Source organism: Carcharodon carcharias, chromosome 11 (assembly GCF_017639515.1).
Source record: "Carcharodon carcharias isolate sCarCar2 chromosome 11, sCarCar2.pri, whole genome shotgun sequence".
NCBI classification, from domain to species: Eukaryota; Metazoa; Chordata; class Chondrichthyes; order Lamniformes; family Lamnidae; genus Carcharodon; species Carcharodon carcharias.
The window spans coordinates 89,262,986-89,275,280 of NC_054477.1; the positions used below are offsets into that span (position 1 = coordinate 89,262,986).

Genomic DNA, 12,295 nt, shown 5'->3' on the forward strand with positions numbered 1-12,295 from the left:
GCTCCTAGTTTCTATGTTTAAGTATAGAAAGTTCAGAGGGCAAATGTAAAAGGATATAAAAGAAGCAAATAGTGTGAGAAAAGACTAGCAGCTACCATAAAAGGGAATCTAAAAGTCACCCAAAGGCAGAATCATTGGATAAGTGTTATCATTGGCTAAGCACTTGAAGAAAAAAAATGCAGGCATAGTGGGGATGGGACTATCTAAATTGCTCTTCCAGAGAGCTAGCAGCACATGATGAGCAAATAGCCTCCTTCTCTGTTGTAATCATTCTATGATTATAGCTACAGGCATTCTAGGTCTTGACAACTCCTTACTGCCAATCCCAGTCACTCTAACAAAAACAGAAAATGCTGGAAACATTCAGCAGGTCGAACATAATCTGTGGAAAGAAAAACAGAGCTAACGTTTCAAGTTCATGTGACTCTTCTTCAGAGCTAAAGGGAAGTAAAAGTGTGATGAAATTTATACGGGGGGGGGGGGGGGCGGTGGAGCAGGTGAAGCTGGATAGAAGGCCAGCAATAGGTGGGGGGCAAAGGAGAGATTGACAAAGATGTCATGAACAAAAGGACAAAGGGGTGTAATTAAGTAGTGGTAAGGGCTAAAGGACGTGCTGATGGTGGCATTAAGATTATAAAGCAGAATGTGATAATAGGACAAGGATAATCCTTGTACCTTCCTTCCATCTGCACCATTGACTCAGCCCTAAAACAAAAGTAGAATACTGCAGGTGCTGGAAATTTGAAATAACAACAGATAATGCTGGGAATACTCAACTGCTGTCTGCATCTGTAGAGCGAGAGAAAGAGTTAATGCTTCAATTCTGTGACCTTTCGACTGAACTCAATTTTTAATTTAGCTCCTTTAGAGGGCCAGCACAGACATGACGGCCCGACCGGCCTCCTTCTGTGCTTTAACCCTTTCAATGATTCATCCCTTCAGAGCAGCCCACGCACACACGCGTTTGAATGCTGAACACTCACGTGCATATCAGTAACGGCAGTGCCCATGAGCAGGTTTCGTGCTGTGGGAACAGCTTCTGGGGCCGTGGGTTCGCTCGCGGACCATGGGGCGGGGGAAAGGCAAAGAGTTTCTCGTGCGGCGGGTAAGTTGCTCGCGCTCTGGGGCTCTCGCGCGACTAGGGGAGGAGGAGCGGTCCGCGCGCAGCCGGACTGTGTGGGGAAGTGGGTGAGTGGCTCCCGCGGCGGGGGCGGGGCGCGCGGGCCGGGTAGCGGCTCGCGCGGTTGGGGCGTGGTTCGCGCTGTGGTAACCGCCCCTGGGGCCAGTGCGGAAAAAAGGATGTGAAGGAGCGGACGGTTGTGGTTGTTATGTTTGTGCTCCCCCGAGTCACTTGTCCACTGCTCTCGGTCGTGAAGTAGGTGGCCGCCGGGATGTGTTGTCGCTGTGAAGCTGAGCAGTAAGCTGGCTCAGGTTGTGGCTCCTGTTCGCAGCGTGTCTTTACTGGAAGCGGTGGGGAGGATGAGCCGCTTGTGCTCCCCGAACCGGCCCTGTACTCTGCTCCTGGTGGCTTTCCTCCAGTTGGCTTTCGTGCTGTTCCTGTACCGCCGCAGCCTGTCCGGCTCCTTCACCAGCTCCCTGTATGAAGAAGACCGCGTCGGTGACTGGGATTATTCTAAAACTCACGATGTTTACACCAACCTCAGTCTGGTCACCCCGAGCCCAGACCGACAAACTTTAAGCAGCTGTCCGGACGAGTCGCCGCTGCTCGGTAAGAGTAAACTCGGGTGCAGCAGCCGCTGGCTTACCTGGCGCCCGCTCGCCTGAGAGCGTTTCTCAGGAAGGAGAGAGGGGGTGGAACATTTCCTCAACAATGGAAAAAGCTCTCTGCTCCTCCAGTTTTAAACTATTCGTGCTCTGGTGGCTTCACACTCGGCAGGGTAGTCCTCCTGTCGGTCCCGGCTGAGGGGGTTCAGCGCCCTCAGCCGGAGTAGCCCTATGGTGGGGAGGAGAATGTCAACCTCGAGTGGGGCAGGGATCAGGAAAGTTCAGTCAACGGGATAAGATGATTTTACTTCCTGTACTTCGGTAAAAATAATGCCCAAAATGTTAGCGCCTGTATTACTGAGAAGATAACTTCCTTTGAGGGAAATGGGAGACCATAGCAGCAAAACAAACTGGGTTAATTTGAGTTTTAGTCCAATCTAATCTGGACTGGCACTTGGTTCACTGAAGGAGTGTTGTATTGTTGGAGATGTCAATCTTTTAAATGGAACATTGTAAGTCCTGTTGGGTGAGTGTAAGACGCTTAAAGCTGGTGAGTTCTCTTTATGCCCAAGGCCAATATTTATTTGTAGTAGTAACTTGCCTGAGGGCAGGTTCTTTGATCATTTCCCCATGCCCCATAGTCATGCGCTTTCCTCTTCAGTTACTTGTGGGAGTTTCCATTCTCACTTTCATTGAGCATTATGACTAGGGAAAAGGATGAGAGTTTCCTGTTGCCTTCCTTGTGTTTAAAGGAAGGATCCTCCACCTGTAAGCAACCATTGCCCCTCGAGGTTCTAGCTTTTCTGCCATCACCAGTGAAAATTCACTGGTTTCTGCTGTTAGCTGTGGTTCATAACTCTGAACATTGCGGCCCTTACCTGGACCTGGGGTGACTTGCAAAGGGCACTCACTAACCATTCCCTGAGTCTCAAATGACCCTGCTACCCTAAAGCATTTATTTACTCTCACCTAATGCCACTAAAACAGATTATCTGGTCACTTACACTCCTTTCAAGTGAAGCAGCACTTCACTTGCACTTCCCTCAATTTGGTCTACTGTATTCACTGCTCCCAATGCGGTCTCCTCTACACTGGAGAGGCCAAACGCAGACTGGGTGACCGCTTTGTGGAACACCTTCGGTCTGTCCGCAAGCATGAGCCAGACCTTCCTGTCGCTTGCCATTTCAACACAACACCCTGCTCTCATGCCCACATGTCCATCCTTGGCCTGCTGCATTGATCCAGTGAAGCTCATCTTCCAATTAGGCACTTTACAGCCTTCTGGACTTAACATTGAGTTCAACAACTTCAGATCATGAACTCTCTCCTCCACCCTCCCCTTTTTTATACCCTTTTTTTCAAATATTTAATTCCCACCTATTTCTATTATTATTTTTAAAATTTATTTCCATTCATTGTTTTATCCCCACCTTTTAGCCGATTTTGATCTTTTCTCCCACACTGTCTCCTCCCCCACCCCACCCCCACTAGGGCCATCTGTCACTTGCTCATCCTGCTTTCTACTCTTAATGTCACCATTAGCACCTCCTTTAGCCAGTATCACCACCAACAACACCCCTTCGACCTTTTGTTTATGACATCTTTTGCAATCTCTCCTTTGCCTCCACCTATCGCTGGCCTTCTATTCAGCTTTACCTGTCTTTCTCCCCACCCCCCCCCCCCCCCCCCCCCCAAAAAAAAACAGTATATATTTCACCACATTTTTACTTCTCTTTAGTTCTGAAGAAGAGTCACACAGATGCTGTCAGACCTGCTGAGTTTTTCCAGCAATTTTTTGCTTTTGTATCTGGTCACTTACGTTGCTGTAGGACCTTACTGTATGCAGTTTGGCTACTTTGTTTCTCTCCTCCAGGACAGCAGCTGCAAATCAAAAATACTTGTCTTTGAAGCACTTTGGGACATTCTGAGCTTGTGAAGGATGCTCTATAAATGCAAGTCAGTTTGCTCTTTATTAGAGAGGTGCTATAGAAGCCTGTCATTTAACATTTGGGAGAGCCCTTCTGATGTCAGTAGCAGTGCCATCAACAGGTGAAATTGCATGAAAATATTGTCTTTCAATTTTGTGTATATATATCTCCTGAGAGGGATGTAGCCTTATGGACAGTGTATTGATTTCACCCATTCTCAAAGATTTAATTTAAAAACTATGCAAAGCAATGACTTAATCTTGAAATTGTGGCTTTCAGTCATTGTCCTGAATTTGTCATGTGATATATTGAGTTTTGACCATACTGATTGTTAAAACACAAACTGGTGATGTTGCGAAACTTATTATGATGAACAATCTGAATAGACTGAGTTTTTCCAGCTATTTTTGTTTTTGAATCTGAATAGACTGTTCAACAATAATCAAACCTGATAGATCTGAGATGTGGCAGCTGAGAAATAGGGGTGTGAAACCAAGGAAACATATGGTTGAGGCATTTTCATGTTTTGTTAAACCTGTTTGTGCAGATCAGTCTGTTGTGGACTATAACAGATATGCACTTTTCAGCTGTGTAAACTCTTCCAGGGTTTAGACTCTCATAACTTGAGTGAATCTTTAATCATTTATAATGATCCTCTGGCTTAAAAAAAGTCTCAACTTGCCACCTATATTTTGAGGCATTTTTGTAACCCCCCCATCTCCAATGACTTTTGTAATATGTGTGGGACCTAATCTACTTACAAAGCATGAAGATCAAATCTGATGTTTATATTTGCATGTTTCATAAATATCCTCCATTAGTGTTAATGTTTTAGCAAAGTGTAATGTGTAACACTTCAGTTCAACAAGATCTCTTGTGGCATTGTTTATAATAGGGGCCTTCAGTATTCACCTACTACTTCAAACATCCCACTTACCCAACCCTCCAAGCACCACCTGCTGCACATGTGGCAGAGTCTGCACATCACATATTGGACTTATCAGACACCTCAAAGCCATCCTCAATCCTTCAGTCTACAAACTACTTCAGTCAACTTGCACACCATTTCCTTACCACCTTCATCTTGTCACTTCCTTCCTGCCTTCAGAAGCCTCCTGAAGACCTTCCTCTTGAATCATGCTTTTGCCCACTTTTTTTTCTTCCGACTTGGTGATTATCCTATTCTAGTAAAAATTGTTTTGAAACTAGACTAAATGACTTTTTCCTATGTATGGCTGAAGCTAGCCCTTCACTGTTATAATACATTCTCTTGCTAATTAGATACTGGAACAAACCTATTTCTCTCATTTCACTTTTCATTATTTTACTTAAATTTAAAGGGGAAGATTAGTACCACCCATCCATGTCGAAAAAATGTGTCCCTCGATTCCTTTTTTTGTAGAAAGTCCAGATTCCTTCTCGGTTATGCACTGTGCTGATTTCCATTGAGGTTTGCTTTGCCACTCATTGTTACTATTGGGGAATTGTTTAATTGCTTTCATAATGATTAAGTAGCAGATCAGCGCTAAGGGGATCCTGATAATGCAAGGCTGTGCATCTGATGGTCATATCAATGTGAACATGACAAGTTTTCAAGTGATAGATTTTTTTAAAAAACATGCCTCTACAGCCTATCCTAATCCCACAAGACTTTGCTGATTGAGGCCTGTGCACATGGTATCTGCCAAAGTAAAAACTACATAGCAGTTGTAGAAGGGAATGGGTTCTATCATTACTTTATAACCAAAACTACAGTTTATCGAATTTTGTTTTTTTGGATACCAGCCAGATCCCCTGAATGGTGCAACTGAAGTTACATTTTGGTTATTACTTTGTTTCAAAAGCACTTAATGTTATGGGCCAAAAGAGGATGTCAGCATATCAATAGAAAACAAAGAAATGCTGGAATTTTGATTTCCTGGGGTCTAAAGTGGAAATAGAAATGTTTTTCCAAACCATTACAATATGTGATCTGTTTCTTGGGGTTGCCTGTGTTACCTGTCTACAATGGTAGAAGTAGGAAAATCAATGAATTTAGTTCAAGGCCTGACTCCTTGATCATGGGGCATTTAACTTAACAGGTTTGGAACACTGTATTACTGCATATCGCTCAATTGCTAGTTCTCCCAAATCATTTAGTTTTAACCTTCCCCATTTGCTTTGAGCAAGGAGATATATTATAGAACACATACAAACTGTAGTTTTGGTTATAAAGTAATGATAGCAGTTGTAGAAGGGAATGGGTTCTATGTAGTTTTTACTTTGGCAGATACCATGTGCAATTTGTGGTCGCAAATTTGAACTTCAACCCCAAGAAAACTTATAAAACTGGTGGGTACATTTTGTTTCAAAAGCACTTAATGTTATGGGCCAAAAGAGGATGTCAGCATATCAATAGAAAACAAAGAAATGCTGGAATTTTGATTTCCTGAAGTCTAAAGTGGAAATAGAAATGTTTTTCCAAACCATTACAATATGTGATCTGTTTCATGGGGTTGCCTGTGTTATCTGTCTACAATGGTAGAAGTAGGAAAATCAGTGAATTTAGTTCAAGGCCTGACTCCTTGATCATGGGACACTTAACAGGTTTGGAACACTGAATGTATTACTGCATATCGCACAATTGCTAGTTCTCCCAAATCATTTAGTTTTAACCTTCCCCATTTGCTTTGAGCAAGGAGATATATTATAGAACACATACAAAATGTACCCACCAGTTTTATAAGTTTTCTTGGGGTTGAAGTTCAAATTTGCGACCACAAATTGGACTAGAAAATTGTTGCCTATTAAACACTTCCCAGCTTTTCCTTTCTAAATTGATAGAAAGGAAGATATGATGGGATATATGATAGGTGGATGATTTTCCCTGAACCTATGTGGCCCTTCTACAGTTGAATTTCACTTTTTTTTGACTGGAGATACAAATCTAGTGTTGTGCATGTAGCCTGTGATTCTATCAATCCAAAGTGTTTTTTACATCAGCTCCAAAACTTTGTGATCTCTCTGGTTGTTTCACTATTTAGAACTCCTGTATCCTGAATGCAGAAATTTATTTTTGATACTTCAGAACAATTTATCCCAAGTTTGAGATTATAGTCTGACTTGAAAAGGTCTCAAGACTGAAGTACACCCTGAGAGAAATCAAAACAATACTATATTGTAGAATCTGTTATGGACAAAATGTCCTACTCCCAACTGTCTTTTAGAACAGATGGCAGAATCCATTTGATGTTAGTCTGCCTACCACACAACTGAGCAATTTCATGTATGAATTTTAGTGCCAGTGTGATGCCAAGTACATAAACCATATGTCCCAACAGTTGGCTGATTAACGCAAACAGCATGTTCAGTTGTTTGTAATAGGCAGAGTACAAATTGCACTCAACCAGCCTTTGTTCATTTTTTATTAATTCATTGCCTAAGCCAGCATTTGTTGTCCATTCCTTATTGCCTTTGAGAAGGTGATGGTGAGTAGCCTTCTTAAGCTGCTGCAGTCCATGTGGTATAGGTACACCTACAGTGCAGTTAGGGAACTTGCAAAACCAAAACAAAACATCTGTTAAATGTGATTCGGCAGCACTTGCTGAACAATCCTGAGTGTGCGAATAGCTACACTAACAACCAATTTAAGATAATCCATTGAGTTCTTAACATGGCTCATTTATGCCTGCTAGAAGCAACATATGTTCATATGCAGGGACCCATTCTCTGCACACACACACAAAAAACTAGAACACTTTAAAAAAAAAAATTACTCCAGAGCTTGGATAGCCCAAGTTCCATGTTGCTTTCTCCATGGCAATACCTCTGCCAATCACTCAGCACCCTTTTCTCCCATAGTATAAATTGCTGTGAGCATTTGAAATTTGGGGTTCCTGATTGAGTGCAAGATGAAAAACTTTGGCAACATGTCTCTCTTTACAGCAATATAACCTCTAACTTGTATTTACAAAGTACTTCTTATGTTGCCAGGGTGTTCCAAAATGCTTCAGAACCACTTGAATTATTTGAGCTGTAGGCATTGATTGTTGCTAGACTGACACAAAAAAATGGGTATTATATTTCTGCAGAGCAATCAAACTTGATTTTCATTGGAATATATTTCCCCCTCCCTGTGAAGAAATACTTAGTGTCTGCTCGATGCTTCTCCCTTTTGATGTATGGTGTTTGTGGTTGAAAACCCAAATCTGATGGTTCTGTGACACAATTTTGGTACTGTGGCATATGATCCTATTAGAGGCAGAAGTGCTTATTTCTGTTGGCAAATTGCTCCTGATCTATTAAAAAGGTTTTTGGCTGCAATATTTTACAAGGTTGTGTTTAGCATGGTATTCCAGTACGACTTCAGCTCACTTGGAAGAAATTGGAGCAATAAAAGTAGCACTGTGTTCAGAAAGTAGCTGCCAAAAAATTCAGTTTACAGTATATACTTGAACTTATTGTGCTGTAACCTCCTGAAGGACCTAAATCAATTTAGGTCTTAGGCTTTGGGCTTCAATTTTTCTTCTACAGTTGTTTTAAATGTAAGAAGAATTATAATTCTGCTATAATCAAGGATGTTTTGTCATGTGTATTACTTTAAGCATGTTCATTAGACTGATCTGTCAACATTTACAGTTGGACCGCTGACTATCAGCTTTCAGAAAATTCCAATTATGAGCAAAATTGCAAGGAAAAATCCATATGTTCAAGCTGGTGGACGATACACTCCCCCACACTGCAAAGCTCAATATAAAACAGCAATCCTTGTTCCTCATCGAAATAGGGAGCCACATTTGCGCCATCTTCTGTATTACCTTCATCCATTTTTGCAGCGCCAACAGCTTCAGTATGCAATATATGTCATCCATCAGGTAATTAACTTGAAGCATATTTATAAGTATTATTAATTGACTTTGGCTGTGAGTTTTTTAAAAATGATTAGTTTTATTAGTGTGCTTTTAAAATCTTTCATGTGATTCCTGCAGGATGCCACCATTATTTTCAAGTTTAAAGTACAAATGTATTGATCTTGCTCAGAGACATGTTGATCTGTTGGAACAAATAGTGTATGCATCAGAGTTTCATCCACATGATTTTCATTCTTGTAAAGTATAGCTATTTTGATGATTGAGTTATGGTTTTGGTGCTTTAGAAAAAAATCTAAATGGATCATTAACTTCTAACAGTGCAGTGTCATAGGATCTAATATCACAATTTGATTATGAATAATTTTAAAACTATCTGTAATTGAGCCCATTGCTTATGGTTACATATAGCCAACATATGATTTTGATTATTCACTGGGCTTGATCTTCTGTTCCATTCTAACCCTTATCTTTCCTACCACCACAACAGAGATTGTAGTTAATGTGGTAACCAACTGTAGCTTCTAGTGGCAGAAATTAAAATTGGCCCAGCAATTCCTAGAGATTAGCCCATCCATAGCATTTCATTCATTTTCCAGCAGAAGTAATTGATCTAACACAAATTTGCCATTTACAGAAAGTTCTAAACTTATCACCCTTTTTTTGAACAAATGTTTCCTAATTTCAGTCTCGAGAGGTCTGACTCTGAGGCCATGTCCACTGGTTCTACGTTTGCCAACCGGCAAAAAATAGGGTAGATGGAAACAATTTGTTCCTCTTGATATCTTCAATTTTGACCAAATCAGCCCTTCTAAATTCCAGGAAATGCAACTACTTGGTCTAATCTCGCCACATGATTTAACCCTTAGATACTGTCATGTTGTAATCAATTACTCATTGTTTACAGCAGCTTACCAGGTGCAGTGTCTTTAAAAATTAAATAGTCAAGATTTGATGTTTAATGCAGAATAAATATTGAGGAAGCAAGCTGATCAATTATTTTAAAATCACCAAATTCACTTCACTGTTTGCACAATTTGCACCATAGGCTTTGCAGGATGTATTTAGGAGGAGGGGGAAAAATCCAAGTTTTTTACAATTTAAAATGCTGAGGATTGGGATTGTAATTAGAACGGTGTTGCAATCTTATAGAAAAGTGATTAGAAACAATGTTGTCCTAATGCAGGGCTGGAATAATTGTTTCACAAGCTTCCATTGTTTGAGCAAAAGCTGAAAGCTAGTCTGCACAAGAAGAATAGTTACGTTCCTTAAACCTCAACTTTACAAAGTAGCAAGCATAATACATGTTACAAGCTCAAATAATGGTGCAGGTCTGTAAATTCTATTTTCGTCATTGAGTCTATTAATTTTTGTTCAGGTTTAGCCAGCTAGTCAGTGTGGCAATGAAGTCTGAAACTTTGGTAGTTATTAGATCATTGGCAGCCTTGTGTCTTGTGAGACGATGGTTTGTGCTGCGGACGGTGATCAACTCTGTTAAGCATTACCTGGTGTGGTACAGGGCCTGACTTTGGCAATACTGTCTGCTGCATTTGCTGCAGAGGAAGACAGCAGAATGAGAAAATTCAGGATTTGCTGGCCCCTGTTTCTTCTGGCCCCTCTTCTCAGCCAGCTGAGCTTTCAGTTTCTGCTTCTGATGCCTCTCCAAACAGTCAGCCTCCAGAGATCATAGCTGTCAACAACTGTCTCCCAGTTGTCAGTGTCATTATCTGCCATCTTCCTATCTCATTTGTGGGTGCCCTTGTAGTGGAAGTACGGACGCCCAGGAGGTTGTGACGCAATGGCCCGTTCAACATACAGAATGTCTTTCGGTATACAGCCGTCATCCATCCGATGAATGTGATGAGCCAGCACAGACGTTGGCTTAGCAATGAGCGTATACTGATGGAATTAGATCATTTCCGGACCTCTGAATTGGTGATCTTGTCCTAACAAAAGATGCCCAGGATATGCCTGATGGCGAAGATGGAAACTGTTGAGTCTTTTCTCCTGCCTAGTATATGTTGTCTAGGCCTCGCTACTGTAGAGGAATGCACTGAGGACATAGGCCATGTTAATTGTTATATTCCAGTAGATGTTATGACCGGGTTGGGAGGAGTGTGCAGTTGTTCTAGCCCCACTACTCCACAGGTTGTACCACCAGTTTAAAAGTTTAATTTACTCACCAACATGGCCAATTGTTTACCTTAACTACTGGTACCTAAAATAAAAGGGACTTGAACCAGTCTTCTTTCAATAAACAACAAACCAGTCTTATCAAATAAAGGCAAAGCTTACCAACATCCAGCATGGAATACGAAATTAGTATAATTACTCTTTTGAGATACCCTAAGACTGACTGACTCTCACTCGCTTACTCACTCTCTCTCAAAATAAAAGAATGAAAATAAAATAGAAATGGAGGAATTTGCCGCTGTCTCTTTGCCGCTGTCTCTTTGCCGCTGTCTCTTTGCCGCTGTCTCTTTGCCGCTGTCTCTTTGCCGCTGTCTCTTTGCCGCTGTCTCTTTGCCGCTGTCTCTTTGCCGCTGTCTCTTTGCCGCTGTCTCTTTGCCGCTGTCTCTTTGCCGCTGTCTCTTTGCCGCTGTCTCTTTGCCGCTGTCTCTTTGCCGCTGTCTCTTTGCCGCTGTCTCTTTGCCGCTGTCTCTTTGCCGCTGTCTCTTTGCCGCTGTCTCTTTGCCGCTGTCTCTTTGCCGCTGTCTCTTTGCCGCTGTCTCTTTGCCGCTGTCTCTTTGCCGCTGTCTCTTTGCCGCTGTCTCTTTGCCGCTGTCTCTTTGCCGCTGTCTCTTTGCCGCTGTCTCTTTGCCGCTGTCTCTTTGCCGCTGTCGGTCTCTCTCTCTGCCTCGGTCTCTCTCTCTGCCTCGGTCTCTCTCTCTGCCTCGGTCTCTCTCTCTGCCTCGGTCTCTCTCTCTGCCTCGGTCTCTCTCTCTGCCTCGGTCTCTCTCTGCCTCGGTCTCTCTCTGCCTCGGTCTCTCTCTGCCTCGGTCTCTCTCTGCCTCGGTCTCTCTCTGCCTCTGCCTCGGTCTCGCTCGCTCTCTCTCTCTCTGCCTCTGCCTCGGTCTCGCTCGCTCTCTCTCTCTCTGCCTCTGCCTCGGTCTCGCTCGCTCTCTCTCTCTCTGCCTCGGTCTCGCTCGCTCTCTCTCTCTCTGCCTCGGTCTCGCTCGCTCTCTCTCTCTCTGCCTCGGTCTCGCTCGCTCTCTCTCTCTCTGCCTCGGTCTCGCTCGCTCTCTCTCTCTCTGCCTCGGTCTCGCTCGCTCTCTCTCTCTCTGCCTCGGTCTCGCTCGCTCTCTCTCTCTCTGCCTCGGTCTCGCTCGCTCTCTCTCTCTCTGCCTCGGTCTCGCTCGCTCTCTCTCTCTCTGCCTCGGTCTCGCTCGCTCTCTCTCTCTCTGCCTCGGTCTCGCTCGCTCTCTCTCTCTCTGCCTCGGTCTCGCTCGCTCTCTCTCTCTCTGCCTCGGTCTCGCTCGCTCTCTCTCTCTCTGCCTCGGTCTCGCTCGCTCTCTCTCTCTCTGCCTCGGTCTCGCTCGCTCTCTCTCTCTCTGCCTCGGTCTCGCTCGCTCTCTCTCTCTCTGCCTCGGTCTCGCTCGCTCTCTCTCTCTCTGCCTCGGTCTCGCTCGCTCTCTCTCTCTCTCTGCCTCGGTCTCGCTCGCTCTCTCTCTCTCTCTGCCTCGGTCTCGCTCGCTCTCTCTCTCTCTCTGCCTCGGTCTCGCTCGCTCTCTCTCTCTCTCTGCCTCGGTCTCGCTCGCTCTCTCTCTCTCTCTGCCTCGGTCTCGCTCGCTCTCT

At 43.5% G+C, this 12,295-nt stretch overlaps 1 protein-coding gene across 1 annotated transcript in view; it reads left to right on the forward strand.

Annotated features, from left to right (window-relative positions):
- The first annotated feature begins 1,293 nt into the window (after positions 1–1,293).
- Positions 1,294–12,295, forward strand: part of LOC121284091 (beta-1,4-galactosyltransferase 3-like) — a 52,634-nt gene continuing 41,632 nt past the window's right edge. Inside the window, exons 1-2 of the mRNA XM_041199158.1 lie at positions 1,294–1,729; positions 8,271–8,506. Of these exons, the coding sequence (XP_041055092.1) occupies positions 1,480–1,729; positions 8,271–8,506 (486 nt within the window). The 5' untranslated portion in view covers positions 1,294–1,479. The remainder of the gene's footprint in view (positions 1,730–8,270; positions 8,507–12,295) is intronic.